At 35.1% G+C, this 19,124-nt stretch overlaps 1 protein-coding gene across 1 annotated transcript in view; it reads right to left on the reverse strand.

The window, feature by feature from the left end:
- Window positions 1-255: 255 nt before the first annotated feature.
- Window positions 256-19,124, reverse strand: part of LOC145682782 (uncharacterized) — a 190,914-nt gene continuing 172,045 nt past the window's right edge. Inside the window, exons 8-9 of the mRNA XM_081754160.1 lie at window positions 5,498-5,583; window positions 256-5,148 (exon numbers count right to left, since the gene is read on the reverse strand). Coding sequence (XP_081610286.1) covers window positions 5,129-5,148; window positions 5,498-5,583 — 106 coding nt within the window. The 3' untranslated portion in view covers window positions 256-5,128. The remainder of the gene's footprint in view (window positions 5,149-5,497; window positions 5,584-19,124) is intronic.

Raw genomic sequence — 19,124 nt, forward strand, 5'->3', positions numbered from 1 at the left:
CTTATATTTTAAATCAGTAATATTCTGTAACTGTCAAATTCGCAGTTCTTGTGTAAAAGATATCACTTCAAAAAAGGATGCAAAACAGTCTTATATTAAATGCAAATTCTTGAAACCATTTGTTTACAAACTCGTTTTGTACTGTTATTCATAACTATTGTTAGTTATTTTAATTTCATTATATATATATATATATATATATATATATATATATATATATATATATATATATATATATATATATATATATATATATATACACGCATAACCAACATTAATAACAGAAAATCTATTGTATTGCATTATTAAATTATAAATACTAAAAACATCAATGCGAATGATGATTGGAACAGAGAGAGCTGTACTATCTATAGAATAAGTTAACCACAACACTCATCTTCTTTCATCGACTTCCATGTGATGATGTTCTCCAGTTTGCACCCCCCCACTTACAAACTCAAGCGGTTGAAAGATATTCGATTTTGGTATCAATATTTTATATCCTGCTATCAATAAACAGTCAGGAGAATCAGTGCCACAAATTTATGTGGAACTTTATATAATTTTACAACTGTTAATTTATTTTACTTGCGTAATTTCTAATCTTCATTTCATATTTTATTTTCTCTCTCTCTCTCTCTATCCTTTCAAATTTTTCTTCTATCAATTTACCAGGCACAATTAGCGGAATAATGGGTACAAAGACACTGCGCCAAGGGTTTGTTTCTTCTGATTTGCTGACAAATTAATTTAACCTTAAGAAAACCTAAATTGCGATTAGATGTTTTCCAGTTGTGTAAGTTAAGAAATAAATGAACGCTTTATTAATATTTATATGTTGAAATGCTTCGTTAATGGAGTACATATGTTACAAATACAGTTTAAAGTAGTTAGAGATGTATTACAAAATGATCTAAAATTAAATTGATAAAAAACAAATTAAAAATAGTGCCAGACATTGGAAGATCCTGAGAAGTGTTGAAATTGCAGCGGAGGAGCAGATCAACCCGTTGGTTTTTCGTTACCTAGGTTAAGAGTATTAACGGAAATCTGAAATGTGAACAATGGTAACTCTTAGTAATGTCGCATTGTTAAGTACTTAAATTTTATTTGTACAAGCTAAAGGAAGAAAATTTAACTACTTTACTAATATCTGAAGCTATACTACTCTTCCCTCAGTTCATAGCGTTTTTTTTACCGGTGTGTCTTCCCTCAAGAGCCTCCATTGCGTGTGGACGAAAAATGAAATCGTTAAATAGAGAATTCCGAAAAATACTTATCAAGAACTGAACATTCAAGAATTTATAAGCTTGGCATTTATTTTCAAAGCATAGCTGAAACAAGTTTTTAAGTCTTAGCAATGCATCCATACATGGAAAATTAACTAACTCTACACATAAGCGTCTCTCAACAAGTTTGAAACAGAAAATTTGATATAAAAACAGAAAAGAAAAGAAAGAAAGGAAGGAAAATGATCAGTGTTTAAATATGACTGTTAATGTAGATTCAAGAAATAAATTTATATCAGAACTCGAATCTTTTATAACTTAAATTTAAGATTCAACTAAGAAACAAGTTCTAAAATGTTCGGTCGGGATTTAAGTGCTGTTCTGAGTTTTAAGGCATTAATTACTAAAATGTTCATAATCCACTTTTAGGTTAACACAGGCAACAATGAGGAATTGTATAACAGAGAAATTATAGGAATCATGTGGTGACGGCAATATTGAATAAGTTTGAAAACTTTAAATTGCTAAGATAATGTAATATATCCAAGAGTGATTACTTTTTTAAAAAAAGAATGAAATTGATTTCTAATGTTTGTTTCTCTTACGAAATATGTTATTATTTCATGAACACTGACTAGGAATCAGATTATTAGTAAAATTACATCTAAAATTAATTTGAGAGAGATTCATGCTTATTTTCAGTACTGTACATGACACATTTTTTTGACTGACGTTTGTAAAGAGGGCTCATAATCAAACATTAGGTCCCAACTTATATGTTGCATATATATACAACAACGCCCTTGCTTGTATGTATTTGTATATATGATTTTATAGGCATGCATAAGTTACTCATATATATGCTTAATATATGGTTCCTTGTTTGATATGTATATATACAGGGTGTTACAAAAGTTTGATCACAATATTTTGGGAATAAATTCCTCAAAATCAAAATAAGAAAAAGTTCATATGTACTTGTGGTCGGAGTGCATAGTTTCGTAATTACAGGGTGCCGAAACCGTGAAAAAAATGAACTTTAAAGCTCCATAGTGCCACTACTATACGACCGGTCGTAGTCGGGTGAAGACATCACTGAGTAATTAATATGTGAGCAATCAAATATCCATCTTTCAGAACCTCCGGTACTTGCACAACCATTTTTAGAGAGGACTGTTTCGGAGTACTTGACACTCTCCACCCATCTCTCTAAAAATTGGTGTGCAAGAACTGGAGCATATTTAAACATGGATATTTGGATAGTTCACATACTAGTTCCTCAGTGATGTCTTGACCCGACTACGATAGGTCCTATGGTGATGGAGCTATGAAATTTTAAAGTTCACTTATTTCACGTTTACGGCACTCTATAACTCGGACACTATTCACTTTTGAGCACAGGTCTTTATGAACCTTTTTTCTTATTTCGATGAGGAACCTGCTTCCAAAATATTCTGACATATTTTTGTAATACCCTGTATATAGCTATAATCAACTTACGATTTTAAAATATTCAAATTAAATTGAGATATTTGTATTTAAATATCATAACAAGACATTGATATCTACATTTTTGTGTTTATAACAGGTTTGTATATTACTCTGCGACTGATATCTCGTGAACTTCAATACTTAACATATATATATCTATATATATTTTATTATATATAACATGCGATAAATGGTAGAATATAACTTTATGTGGTTAACTTCATCTTGAATTATGAACATTTATAATATCAGTTACCTTTTCTAGCAGCCTTACATTAATAACCTAATCAGAAACCTCATTGCATTTGGCAAATAGGTGTAGAAAACTATATGTTGTTTTGGTAGTTGATAACTTTTAAAATGGTTTCAAGAACCTTGACAGTGGTTGTACAATGTAACATTTTATTATTAGATATTTTAACCGTTAACATGTATTGAAAATGAAGTATGTTTTTGCAACATGCGAAACACATAACAGTATTTATATAGCTACAATAAAAATATAGGTATCTTAGTACTATATATATATAGGTATATATTCAACAACAAAAATATTACTAATTCTTCTAACATACTTTTATACACTATATCAGTAGTCACGTGATGCTATATAAAATATTCTGTCCTTGATGGCAGAATTCATGGTCACAGCGTAGATCTGGTAATAAAAGTTCTTTCAATTAATTAAATGCATTCAAATATAAAGACTCGAACACAAATACTTAGGGAATGTTAATACGCGTCCACACAAAGCGCATATTTCAAATAGCATTACATATATAGAGAGAGTTTTCATGTAAAGAACTAAATTAATTCAATTGGATGGATATGTATCATTGTAAGTATGGAGAAATAGTTGAAAATCGTATTGTTACTGTGAAATAAAAATGATAGCATTTGTTACGATACAAAAATAATGGATCTACTATTTTTCCTTATTACTTAAAAAATACAAAAATACATTAAGTGAACGAATAGTCATTGAATTTAATAAAAATAAACATATAAGAACATATTCAGTACTGCTACGTCAACAAAAACCCTGGAGAGTAGCTAATTTATTTGATGTTAACATTGCTTCAAATATATTCATTTTAATATCTTAAAATAAATATATATATTTTTTACATAATAATGCTATAGATGTAATTCCTTTCACAGACATCTAAACTTCCTTCAAAATTACAACTACTCTACATTTTCTACGTATAGTAATTTGGTAAAAATTGACGACCGTATTTTAATAAGGTAATAAGATATATATTTTTTTTATCACAGTAATTCTCGGCACACCAAAAGATATGTTTATTTCTTGTTATTTAAAAACAACATTAGGCATTATTGGATGTAAATACCTCTTTCTTACAAATTCTAGACAAAAATTATACTACAATCATCAGCATACATTGAGAGCATTACAATTCAGAACCTCAAAGGACAGGCTGATACAACGCTCTTTATCCTTTTATTCTGGATGTGTTCTTTATACTTTACACTCATGAAATCTCCAAGACTCGATTGTAATCCGAATTGTTCCTTTTTCTTCTTATATCAAAAGATGGGAGCCCTTGATTTTAGCATCCCTCAAATATATAATAAACCTGAACTGATTATATTATTTGAATCCCCAAAATTAAATATGGTTATATTTGAAAACATATTTACATTATTGTAAAGAAAAAAAATATGTTCTATTACTTTTAAAATAATAAAAAGCATGTTGTAAAAACATTTAAGCAATGGGATGTTACTATTACAAGTACATACTTAGCACTAGCATAGCATTTCCTCCATAAAAAAGGCTAATATTTCAAAATTGAAAGGATTTAATGTTCGATATTATTGATAAAGGGATCCACATTCTACACCATTGTTCACTATTCTTGTCGTCACTTATTTATGTGGTTCTTGAGGTGAAAACTGTTCGATTCTTTATCACACTCCTTTCTTATATGTTTAACACATAAATCTCATTATTTTCACTTTCACAACTGTCGCATTGCTTCTTAGTTTTCGCACTATTTCTTCACTTTGTATCATGCTGATTAGTAAATGGGAACAGTTCACTTTTTCATTATATAAATATATTGTGGTATCACTTCCCTAATTCGATCGTGCAACGTTAACACAAAAATGTTTGAATCATGCTTTCAGATAAATTATTATATTGACAATACGCATAAGCAGTGTTGTCGAAATGTATAATATCTTCACTTAAAATTGTATGAATAACTTTAATGGTCGGTACTCTAACACGTTGTGATATATAACCTTCAACCTGAAAGATGACTATTATATTTGGAATGTAAAAGATCAAGTACAAACAAGTTGTACATCAGTCTTGGAACAACTGAGTAACTGAAAGCGTTTGGGCAGTGTTACCAGGTTGCTCTTCTTTCTAACTGGAATCAAAATGATGTTGTATCTCCTGAAAAAAATACCATTTGAGTAAAAAAAAAGTAGAAGTCAATTAAAAGGTAACAACTAATTAAACAAAGGGTTTTTAAAAGCAATATTATTAAATGAAATTGAAATTCATTATCACCACATTATATACAGCATTACACAAACATGAAACTATATACAAAGAGTAGCATAAAAATTATTGTTTCCTTTAAATGGTTTAGGAATTTGCTAAAGATACAAATTTGTACCAATTGTGGAAAACAGATAACAGTAATAGCCTAGTTGAAAAATTATAGAAAATAGAGAATTGGCAGTTGATAGATTAAAATTAAAGTATAGAACATTAAACAATTAGTACAAAGGCTCCGCACCCGAGAAGGTCTTTCTTGTGACTATGGGTCTTCCATCTTGATCGTAAGCCATGTTGTCGAATCCGCGATATTGAGGCCTAGTGAATCTGTAAAACGAAACAAAATAACATAATTACATATTGCAAATATCTGTTTATCTACAGCAGCGTTTCCCAACCTTTTTCAACTTGCGGCACACTACGGGTGTAACTTGAATTCTCGCGGCACACTCAGATTATTATTATTATTATTATTATTATTATTATTATTATTATTATTATTTGCAAATATAAAATACCATGGTAATTTTTTCTGTGATTACTGATTTCCTTCTCACAGAGATGAAAGCTCGATCACTAGTTTTCTCCTATGCTAATTCATTATGCTTATTTTTTATTCTAATTTTAAAATGGAAAACAATTGCAATGAAATATAGGACTCAGATTTCTAAAAATACGCATTCTTTTTCGAAAACTGTATCCAACTTTTCACTAAGAACGAAGATCACTAAATAACGAACAAACAAACAAATGTCTTGTACTTTTAACTTTGCTGTTTTAACCAAAACCAGTGCATATTATTCCAATCACACAGCTTGCGATACGTCGAAGTCAAAACACAGCTATTGAACAAAGTGTTGTTCTGTCATTCACGTGCGAATGAGTGTTCTACGAACGTTCACTTGACGCGTACCATACAAGTGCTTCCATTTCTCGGTGTTAGTATGACTCAATTGAAAAGTAATATAGCAGCTAACCGTGGAAATGTGTATGAGCCGAAATACTGTCTGCTACACAGTAATAGATGTAGAATAATATATTACAATTAACAGTAAATTTTTTCCATGGTAGAAATTCATAGTAATGTGAAATACAAAAATATACATTTTTTCCTATGTCTTTCAATTTGGTTGCTATAGAATTAATAGTTTTGTTTCGATTTCCTCGCGGCACACTAGCGGTCCATTCGCGGCACACCGGTTGGGAAACGCTGATCTACAGTTTAACTAATTTCTAATAATCATATCAGGATTATTTTATGATAATTCAAGGAAAATATGTCTCAAGGTTTGCCTTAAATTTTGTATTTCTTTAAAACAATATATTCGTCTATATACTATCTGTCAAACAAATAAATGCATGTTTTCCGCGAGATATTATCGTGTGCCCCTTGCTCTATTGATGGTATGAAAATAAAATACTACGTATTACCCTAATCATTTCGCAAGTAGATCCTTATTTCCTGATCAGTTAAAATAGTATTCCTGAGCACCGTAGCAAAAAATGTTTTTGTTTTTTCATGCATTGTACGAAAAACATAAAAAGTGTACACAATAAAAACGAAACAAAGAAAAATATTCGACGTAAAGTACTTTGTCCCTCCCGACAAATTACTCAATGTATCGTTTGCTTTATAAGCAGTGCTTCCATGATGTAATAAATATAATCGTAGACTGGAAATTGTGGGGTCCGCAGATCGATTCCCGCTTAAGTTACTTTTTTCTATCATCATATAAGTTTTTTAAAATATCAGTCATAAGAGAAAAGCAAATTTTGTAGGAACACAACATTTCATTTCGGGAGGCACATTAGTTTGAATACATATTTTTTTTTTCATTTTTTGTAGTCCACACCGTGGACAAGGAGGTAGTGAATCACGTGTATCGATCTTTTTTTTATAAACAATGTCCAGTGTGTTGTCGGCAGACACTATACTATAGATCTTAAAGTAACAAGTTCAGTTTTCGACAAGAGTAGGTTTTTTTTTTTTAATTTTTAGAAAGACCCAAAAAGGAAAGAAAAAGTCACATAGTCGAAAGCTACTGATAGGAATAGAAGAGAGATATGTCAGATGCTTCTTAGGTTCACACATGACTGTAATAATATTATTACGTTTATGGATTTACAAATAGAATTATCATTTTATGACTGAAAAAAATGAAGTATAAATATTTGTTAGCTAATAATGAATTTTGTTTCGCCATTCTTCTAGGTAGAAAGATGAGGTTACATTGTGAATAGAATAATTCTTGTGACTAGGGTTGTAAGTTCGATCACTATTTGTAATGTGTGTTGTTTTTTTAATGTTTTTTGAACTGTGTAAGAAGTGTTAAAGCTAATAATAATAATTTATTGACGAAATTACGAGTAAATTTCTAAGACCAACTACTTCGTCTTGTTCACCTCAACCATAGGTTGGTGGGCAACATGGAAATTTTAAAACTTTTCTCTCCCTTGGTAGAGTTGCTTTATACTTTGATAAGGCTTATTCTTCGTAACTGCATCTACATATTCTATCCTTGGTCTTCCTCTACCTGGTTTTCCTTCTGCCTTTCCCTCTTATCAATACGGTGATCCAATCGGAGTGTCGAATAAAATGGCCAAGTATGTTTTTTTTTCTTTTTACTATTATCTTCATGATCTGTCGTCCTTCATTAGTTTCCTTTAGTACGTCTTCATTCCTTTTCCTTTCGGTCCATGATATGTGCAGCATTCTGTGCCAACACCACATTTCAAATACTTCCAGGTTGGATATTTCAGCTTTTCTCAATGTCCACGTCTCTGATCCATAAAGCGACACGCTCCATACCAGGGTCTTAATAAATCGTTTACGAACGTCCAACGACACATTTCTTGATGTTAGGAATCCTCTTTTCCTATAGAATACTTGTTTAGTCTGCACTAACATCGACTAGGCTGTGTGAATTTCCACATAACAAAGATAGGGATCGAAACAACGAGGCCGGAGTAGAAAATTATACCTATTATTGTTTTATTTCTTCTAACAGTGACACGCATACTCTTAACAGGGACACAAACTTTTGAACTGATACATACATAATCTTAACAATGACACAACTTTTAACAGTGACACACTCTCTTAAATCACACAAGGTAAATTCACACATTCATACAGTTCTAATAGTGATATAAACTTTCAACAATAACAGAATTCTAAGTGACGCACACAATCCTAATAGTGACAAACTTCTAACAGTGACACAAACTTCTAACACACACTTCTAATACTCACATACACTCTTAACATTCACACATAAACTCCTAACAGTAACACACACTCCTAACAGTGATATAAACTTAACAATGACACACACTACTAACTGTGATACTCCTAAGGCATACAAAAACTTCTAAGATTAGCACATATACTCCTAGGTGGCGCACACACTTCTTACAATCATGCTCTAAACTCCTAGCAGTGGATCTCATACTTCTACAATTCACACATTCCTAACAGTGAGACACACTCCTAACGGTCATGCACAAACTCCTAATAATGAATCACATACTTCTATCATATAGGCTACACACATTCCTAACAGTGATACAAGCTTCTAACAATGATATACATACTCCAAACAATCATGCCCAAACTCCTAACAGTGAATCACATACTTCTACCATTGATACACTTTCCTAACAATGATGCATATATTTCTAAATGTGACAGAACTTCTAACAATGTTGCACATACTTCTAACAATGATACACACACACTCCTAACAGTGGCATATAATTCAAACAATGACACACAATGTCCTAAGAGTAGCACACGTTCTCCTCCATGACACAAGCTCCTATCAATAATGTACACACTCCTAAAAGTGACACACAAACTGCTAACAGTGACACACTCCTAAGAATCATGCCCAAACTCTTAACAGTGAATCACATACTTTTATCATTGATACACTCCTAACAGTGATGCATACTCTCCTAACAATGACACATGAATTCCTAATACTGATGCACATACTCCTAGCAATGATACATACAGTCCTAACAGTGACATACATACTCCTCAGTGACACAAGCTCCTAACAATGATGGACAACCAAGTTTAGTTAAAGTTGCTCCAGACGTTCCAAGTTACTCTGAAATATACATTCACATACATGCGTCCAAATATTTATAGTTATGGGAGCAACGCCTTTAACGCTGCTCCTGTAAAATCCCAATCCAGGTCACACGTTTGTTCAAGCCTAAGCTTAGGATTAAATTCATAGTGATTGTAATATAATTGCTTGATGAACCCCAACTATGAATTCGACACTAAATCACATTCATTTGAGACGTTTCATTTTTCAAGCCTTCTAACCCCCATGCGACTGAACTTGGACTTTAACGCTATCGGGATTGTAATTATTAATCTCATTGACATCCTGAAGTATGAATTCGACACTAATATCGGTCGTTTTCCATTATTTTTACAAGTCAACACCTTCTTACCACCCAAGGGGTGCTAAATGGAGTTAAATGTAGACGTAAATGGTATAGAGAGTGTTGGCAATCATCTTAGGGATCCCCAAAACTACGGATTCCAAACTAATAGAGGTCGTTTTTTGATTATTGTTTTCATATCACCATTCTCCTCCTCTCAGGGGTATTAATGGGGCTGAACTTGAATTTAAATGACATCGGAAGTGTTGCTGTTCATCTAAACGACCCAGAAAAATACGGTCTTACATCTCATAATTTCATCCCTGCCTCCGGAGTGCTAATGCGGGCTGAACTTGAACTTAAATGGCTTCTGGAGTGTCACTCTTTATCTAAGTTACCCCGAAAACTAAGGATACGACAATAATATCAGTCGTTTTTTAAAATCACTTTTATGTCTGCACCTCCCACTCACCCTAGGAGGGCTAAGGGGGTCTTGCTATCACTGGGATCTAAAATTGGGACTTACACGGCATCAGAACTGCCACCAATTAACTTAGCGATGCTGAAAACTAATGACTCAACACTAATATCCATCGATTTCGATATTTTTACGTTACCATTTTACCCCCGGATGCTAATGGAGGCTTAAATCGGGCTTAAACAGCATTGGGAGTGTCCTTATTTATCTAAACCACCTCGAAAACTATGGATTTGACATTAATATCGGTCGTTTTCGATCTTTTTATGTGTCTCCCTTCCTCCCACTATCCGTAGGTGTGACGAGGTGCTTACCCTCATTGGAGATCTGAACTTGGACTAAAAGGCTATCAAAACTGTCACCAATCAGCTCATGAACCCCTAAAACTATGGATTGCATACTAATATCGGTCATTTTCGATTATTTTAATATATCGGTGTGCTAGGCAGTGGCACGACCAGAATTTTATTTCGGGAGGGCCAAGACTACCTACTACAGTGTTTTGCAAATGGGCAAAATTGAAAGTTTGAATTCTCCCCATTACAAGAAATTTAGTTATTCCTATTATTAACAGACTAAAACGCCTTAAAATAAAAATTCAGATGCACAAATTCCTTATTATTAACAGTTACAATTTTTAAAACTTATAATTATTATTTTGTACATCTTTATTTTTGCACATTATCACACACTGTTTACTAACATTTATTACTGTACGAAATTAGATCTGTCGCTGATAGTTTACCACTTGCCTGACCACACCTAGAGTGAAGGAACGAATCATAGCACAAACACAGTAGCAACTCAGAAAAAATATTCAGAAAGCGAGAAATTGCCTTTTGCCTGTGGAGTGTTGTTGGCTAGAGAAGTGAGGTAGTTATTCGAAATGGACCCCCGAGCTCACAGGTGCTAGAGGTCTTACCCCAAAAGTACTCATATATATATTGTAAGGATCCCCACATCAGGACAAGAGCACATGTCAACACAACAAGTGCTATTGATTATAAACAGAAGAAAAGCCGACACTAAAGGCACCGAGAATCGCCGAAAGAAGACGGACCTCACGGAAGAACCCGAAGAGGACAGATAAAAGGTAGACCACCAAGGGACCCAGCAACAGTCGTCCAACTGATCAAATCACCTACACCGTCCTGAGGTCGCACTGGACTAGGGGTACACCTATCCTTCCCGAGGTCGCACTGGACTAGGTGTCCTTACTACAACCAAGCCTCGCAAAGCTGCCTTGAGCTGAGGGGGCTATCCTTCAAGACTCACCAGAACCGGCAGGTGCCTTGGAGACTGCTTTGAGAGAAGGAGCACCGTGCAAACACCTATTTCCTCTCATCTGGATATAACGAGATAGACACTATTTTACTCTTTGTAATCAAAGACGTTTTGTATTTAACAAATTTTTATAATAAATTGGTGAGGGGATAAATCTTGGTCCATTATTGACTCTACCAAAATCATTACAATATATATATTATGCGCAATCATTTAATGTAGGGCCCCTTTTGAAGATCCTGGTTGCCCTGCACTATTTCCAGCATTGTAGCATATGGGCCATGGGCCATAGTAAATTCCGCTATTTAAAATTTCTGTCGTATCCCATTCCCTTGATGCCCAAAGCAGGTGCTTATTTTGCTTAATGGCTAATCCGCACCTGATTGACAGTATAGTCGATGGTTTTGCAATCGTACTATTCGTGGATATACACAGCATGTCGGAAAAGTAACTGACACAGTATGTCGGAGATAACCAATAGCTCTAATGAAGCAACAGATCATCGGAAAGCTGGATATCTGCTCAACAAAACGAGACCACAATCATGAGAAGCGATTAACGTGGTGTCAAGTTATAGCAAGAAAAGTGTATGTATCTGGTGTCACGATGGAGCATAGAGTCAATATTAAATTTGGTTTGAAGCTGAGTAAAACATTTACACAAACATTGGAAATTATGAAACAAGCTTATGGTGATAAGTGCTTATCTCGTACACGTGTATTCAAGTGGTATACGCGATTCGGGACGGTCGTGAGTCCTTGAAAGACGATCTAAAGCGAGGCAGACCGAAAAGCAAAAATCGCGATGAGTTTGTGGAACAAATGCGTGAAATGATAGTCCACGATGCTAATTCGACTGTGAGATGGATGGCAGAGAAATTAAATACGACGAAAGACATGATTCACGAAATTTTGACAAAGGATTTAAAGAAATGGGAAGTCTGTTCTCGATTTGTTCCGCACACCTTAACTTATGACCAAAAAATTCCTTGCGTTGAACATTGCAAGATCTGATTAAAACAGCCAGACGGAACAGAACATTTTTGGAATCGATTGTAACTGGTGATGAAACTTGGTGCTTCAAGTACGACCCGCAAACAAAACGCTACGTGGAAGTCGTTAGGTTCTCCGAAAGCGAAAAAATTGCATTTTCAAAAGTCACTTGACAAGACTTTTGAGATTAATTTGTTTTTACGATTCCAAAGTTATTATGCTTCGAGAATTCATTCCACAGAGTCAAACTGTTAATGGTGAATATTATCTGGGTGTTATGGAGGTTTGTGGAAGCGAATCGTTCGCGTAAGGCTCGAGTATCGAGCACCAGGCAAGTTGGACTTTATTTCACAACAATGCACCATGTCACAGAATCGTCTCAGTTCGTGACTTTTTGGCTAGAAAACATATCTGTATTCGCCTGATTTATCGCCATGTAACTATTTCCTATTCCCAAAATTCAAATTGCCCATCAATGGAACATTTTATGACAATGTTACACACGTCCAATCTGCTGTGACGAGAGTCGTTGAGGCGATTCCAAAAAGGAACATTAAAAACTCTGTGCTAGCATTGGTTGAACGTGCTCAGGGATCCGGAAGGGATGATTTTGAATAAAAGGAACCACAGTTTGTAAAATATCTATTTTTTTTAATTTAAAAAGCTCCGTTATTTTTCCGACATACTGTGTATAACTACTTATACACTGACAGCACTTGCTCCTTCTTCCTTCATTGCGTTTCGCTCTGTCTCTCTCAAATTCAAAAATCCTCGCTGCTACGTCATACATCAGCGAGTGGAAAATGACTGACACAGAGCAAGATCACATACTTTGAACGTTCTTCTTCTTTTTAGGACACCAATGGCTCAGTGGTAGACCGCTCACCTCTGGTGTTTGGGTAGTGTTGCACGAGACTATCGTCTCGTTTTGTTCGTTTTTCTCCTCGTTTTGTAAAATTATTTCAAAATTTACGCCCTGATTTTTAGCTTTCGGCGTAAGCATATAAGAAATTATAATTTCACTCCAAGTTTTTGTATTGTGTCTGTCTCTGTGGTACTTTATATTTCAGTAACTACTGGTCGGATCTGAACCAAATTTGGTAGGCAAATATCCATGGGCAAATGAAAAAAAAGGGCCATATTTGGTGGCCGGAATCCGCCAGGGACAAACTCGGATAGGCTTGGCTCGCTCGACTCCCTTAAGTGGTACTTTATTTCTCGATAACTACTGAATGGATCTAAACGAAATTCGGTGAGGAAGTACCCTATTGCATAAGAAATGAAGATCGATATATTTGATAGCCTGTCTCGGCCAGGGAGAGGATTGCTTCGCCTTGTATATGGCACTTTATTTCTCGGTAACTACTAGTCAGATCTAAGCCAAATTTGGTGGTCAAATAGCTCATAGCCAAATTAATAAAAATGCTATATTTAATGACTGAGTTCGGTCTGGGACAAGGTTGGCTCAGCTTGCCTTGTGTGTGGTTCTTTAATTCTCGGTAACTATTGGTCAGATCTGAACCAAATTGGATGAGCATGGTCTAGAGAATAAAAATTATTGTATTTTGTGGGCGGGTTGGTCATGGACAGGTTTAGGATTTAGATTTCTGGGCTTTCGGCATCTATGGCAATTTAGCCCGTCACGTATAAGGAATGACGTCAATCGGTGATCACACTATCCGGGGAAAGAGAAGAAAGAAAGGATTGATGAAGGAAGGAAGTGACCTGGGATCTATAAGTTAGGTACCACCCCGGCATTTGCCTGGTATGAATGAGGAAAACTTCATTTAGGATGGCTGGTCTAAAAAACTTTTTACACTTTTCCGACCGAGTGCCCGATCGGGAATCGAACCCGGGACCGCTCGCACCATGGACAGGTTTAGTTTGGCTCGGCATGTCCTATATGTGATACTTTATTTGACAGTAAGTGTTGGCCGGATCTGAACAAAATTCGATGGGCAAGGAGCCCATCGCCTAGAAACTAAAGATCGCTGTATTTAGTGACCAGGTTTAGCAGGGATAGGCTCGGCTTGACAACAGAAGTTGTGTTCCAAAGCTTTGCACGCCAATAGCTTCTGAATTCGGTTCAACTTGACTAGTTTTTCTTAATTTCATCTTGAAGTAATCAGAAACCTTCCACGAAGTGTGTAATATAAACAATTAAATCATATTTATTATTGGAGTATACTATGTACAGTCAATGACAAAGTTCTTTCTGTTCGATTAAATTAGTTTCGTAAATAACTTCAGAATGGAAGGACAATTTGAATACAGTTTTCAGGAAATTAAAAAGAATGTAATTGTCTGTACGTTCCATCGTTGAAACTAGGGATGGCCTTTTTCGAAAAATCTGTTTTTCGATTTTCGAAAATTTCATTTTTCGTTTTTCACTTTTTCGATTTTTTTTGTTTTTTCGGAAAATTTTTGTTTTTCGTTTTTCAAAAAAATTCGATTTTTGAAAAATTTTTCGTTTTTTCGAAAAAATTTTCGTTTTTCGATTTTTTTTGTTTTTCGTTTTTCGAAAAAAATTTCATTTTTCGTTTTCGAAAAATTCATTTTTCGAAAAAAATGTGGCCATCCCTAGTTGAAACTCAGTGACATAGTGTATGTTAATATATTCTACCGTTATTCCAAAAATTAATTTTACCAAACGGAAAAAAAAAAAAACTTTTGTCACTGACCCTACATTATGAACCAGTGTTGCTCAAAAGATTCGTGAAATTTCTCGTCTCTTGTTTCGTTTTCGAGACGAGATAAGAAATGTTTTCGTCTCGAAGGCAACATTTCCTGAAATACAATCATAATATTTGGGCTGATAGGTAGATGCGTTAACCGACTACGTCATTGCAGCTCCGAATTTGGCAGTAGTGTTATACAATTGTAACCAAAAAAAAAAAATAGGTCGTGGAAAGCATAGTGGCTCAGTGCTAGTGAATTTCCATTTCCTCCCACTTTCTTATTCCACCAATACTTCCATCATCCACTTGCTTTAATCATCGTCTCCCTTAGCCTACAGGGCATAATCGTGGGACATTAAACTCATATTTCATTTCATTAACAAAAAAAATAAAAGATTGTTGTCTTAGTTAATATCTTTTGCGCTGTCCCTGGACTTAGGAGTATGGCAAAAGAATGCTACCATCTTTAATAAAACTAAATTTCATAGATTTTACATCCCATTGAAGCCTATGGCTGCCCAGACAGTTTTATAGTTAAATGCTTAATGTTCAATACATTAGCTGGTACCATCGTTATTTCAGGTCTTCAAGACTAGAATTCTTTACCTCTTAATTTACTGTGGCTACTACTGCAGTTACAAATATTCTATATTCGTGTAGCTCTTTGAATATTATTTCTAGTGTTCAAATGTCCGGATATTCGTTTAATTTTCTGATAAATTATTCGATAATTATTTATTTATCGGAATATTGTTTGGTTGCTTTGTTGGAATTTAGCACCCCATTTTCAGCATCGAATAAAATAGAATGAAAAGAAATGTTAGAACGAAAAATGCCATAGTGATTGGAACGAAGTGGTCGGTGTCAAATGTAGGAGGGAAGACAACAGAACAGGTGAATAGTTTTCAGTAGGAGGAGAGAAAATGGTAATGATTAGTTGCGATACCTCCGGGGTAATATTCAGTGTTGAATTCAGACATTTTCACCCGGGGGAATGTCAACTCCTCGGGGGGAGAGTTGTTTTCTGTATTTTTGCAAGAAAGCAGCATATTTAACAATTCCATTCACATACACATCTTACCTAATATTGAGACTAATTGCTGATAAATATTCAATGTGAAATTATAATTTAAAAAAAACAATCGTTTGATTTCATCTAAAGCATTAAATAAAGACTGGCAAAAATATTTTACACTAAACTTTAACTGCTATTTACAGTAGCTATTTTTGTTATTATTTCCTATATTTAGTAGTTACTGTTTGTTACTAATGTAGAAGTTTTTAAAAAGATTTAAATTAACTCAAATATATTTTGTCCTAAAACAAACACACACAGAAATATCTTAACAAAAAGTTATCATTCTTTCTCACACTTCTGATTCTAAATCAAGCATATTAGCCTTGGTTTCTTCACTGCATACACATCAATAGTTTAGTTTACGAAATCTTCAGTAGGATTAGTGCCGTGTTGTGGAAAATCAGCGCTTGGCGCGAGAGTATACACGACGGCATCCCCGTATATATGAGTGAGGTCGACAGACCAGCCGCGAAAGGTGAGAAAATTTTAAAAAGTAAACCAAGCTTTTCCTTGATTTTGAGCACTTTTCATTACTTTTTTCCTTTCATTTTATATAATATGTGCACATGTGTTTTATTCCTTTGTTTTTCTTTCCTTCTTTTCTTTTCTTTTTCCCTCCCGAATTTTTCATCCCTTACTTCGGCGCCCGGGGCCGTCGCCCCGCTTGCCCCTCCCCCAAGGCACGGCTCTGAGCAGAATCTTCATCACCTTCAATAACAATCTTTCACTTATATTCTACTATCATCAGTGGCGTATTTAGGGGGGCTTCCGAGCTTAAGCCCCCCCGAAATCTTACTTACTATAGTAAGGTATATGAAATATCTTGCAGAATTTTCACATTTTCAGGCAAAGCCCCCCCCCCCCCCGAAAGTTAGCAAAGCCCCTCCCGAAACAAAATCGTAAATACGCCACTGACTATCATATTGATAAATTCTATATGTCTCTAATCCAGGAAGGATAACTGTTCCTCCCTGATCCCTCTAAATGACGCCCTCTGAATCTCTCCCTTTAACTGAATTATTTTTAATTAAAGAAAGGTGTGTTTACTTTAACAATCGTAAAACACATTTACGTCTGTTACTTTCGATGCGAGAAATGGGATTTAGGTGCCCTATTTCAAATAATGCAAGAACTGTACATTTTCAAGAACTGAAGTCTGTTGACATCAGAGATCATATAGAATGATCGAAAGATCTCCCCTATCTTTCCTTTCCTATTTCAATCTGTGCTAGTGCTACCTACTAAAATATAATATAGGGAGGGAGTATAGTACCTACTAAAATACAAATCTTTCTTCAACAGTTAACAATTTCATGTTCTGCCAAACTCGGTCATAGCGTTAAGAAATTCAAGTTTTATTGACTATTTGGTATTCTATCTTAGATGTTACGTAACTAACTAACTAACTCTATGGCCTATGGAACCCGGAGGTTCAATGCCGCGTTCACAAAAGCTCTCCACTGACTTCTATCCTTAGCTAACTGCATATATAGAACTTGACCTCTATATCTAGAGACCTCCTCGATCCGCAACCTGAGGACGCGTCATGCCGTGGTGACAGGATTAGATGTTACATATTTAATATTTATATAGAATGGGTCTCCGTCATTTATATGTATATTGAGAGATTGGATTTCGTCTGCACGTGGACGGAAAGAAAGCAAATAATTATGTGAAGTAATTTCTACATTTTGTAACTGAAATTTTTTGAGTTTCTCCGGGGGGGAATGAATTTTCTTCGGGGGGGGGGGAGATTCCCCCCGGGCTACCCCCTGAATTCAACCCTGGTAGTATTACCGAGGACATGAAATGCGAACATAGCCAAGCCAAGGATAGAAATGGCAACAGAAGTATTTAGGAGATGAAAAGTATATTTTGTAGATCCTTGAATAAAGCGTTATGAAATATTACTATATAGAGCAGAAACACGGACATTACGCAAAAATGATAAAAATTCCGTAAAAAAGATAAAAATATGTAAAAAAAAAAGAAGAAGAAAGAAAGAAAAGAATGAGGGCTTTCAAAATGTGGGTGCGGAGAAAAATTGAGAGAATTAGCTGGGTTGGACGGAAAACGAATGAGAAGTGTCAGAGACAATGGACGAAAAAGGAAAGTTTTAAGATGTAATTAACAAGAGGAGAAACTGGTTGGGAGTTGGCTGACAATAAATTATCATGAGGGACGTGCTAGAATTGAAATAGAAAAGCCCTACTTGAAGATGAAGAGGTTAGCAGAAGACTTTGCGGCCCCACTTTACTTCCTATCAAGCTTCGCAAAAATTGCGAAGCATAATGCAACGCAAAAACATGCAAGAATCAGTCATAACTGCTTGCCAAATATCGCAAATGAAAGCGCAAATTTTGCGTTGCGTTAACGCAAACGGTTACAGAAAGTGTCCCTTGATACATGGAACCTTCCCAGTTGTTTCAAATAACGTGCCAATAATGGCAGAATGCCTACAATAATGATGATTTGACAGTGAGGCTATATAAAACGTGTATCTACCGTTTAAAATGGAATCTGAACCACCGTACTGCGTTCCAATTTCAAGGTTATTTCATCAGTGACGAATGTAGAATATAACAGCTGGGGGGGGGGGGGAGTCAGAATCCACAGCATGATGGGTATATCATGAGTTTATTATAAACTTTCAAAAATATATAAATAATAGCTTAAATTATTTTTGACACTCAAAAACTGGGAGCGCCTAGATCTCCCGGTCTAGATTCGCCACTGTTGTCTCCCATAGGCAATTGAACCTAGGGCCCTATCCACCAACATATGCACCAGAGATGGAGTGAGTCTGTGGGTCAAGTTTTCTGAGTGGGTCAGTGGGTCGCGGGTCAACAGCATGTGACCCACTGTGACCCACCAACCGTGACTCACTGCAACCCACTAGCCACAGTGACCCACTGCGACCCACCACCTACCATGACCCACGGTGACCCACTGCAACC

Source organism: Thermobia domestica, chromosome 1 (assembly GCF_964235325.1).
Source record: "Thermobia domestica chromosome 1, izTheDome1.hap1.1, whole genome shotgun sequence".
NCBI lineage: Eukaryota > Metazoa > Arthropoda > Insecta > Zygentoma > Lepismatidae > Thermobia > Thermobia domestica.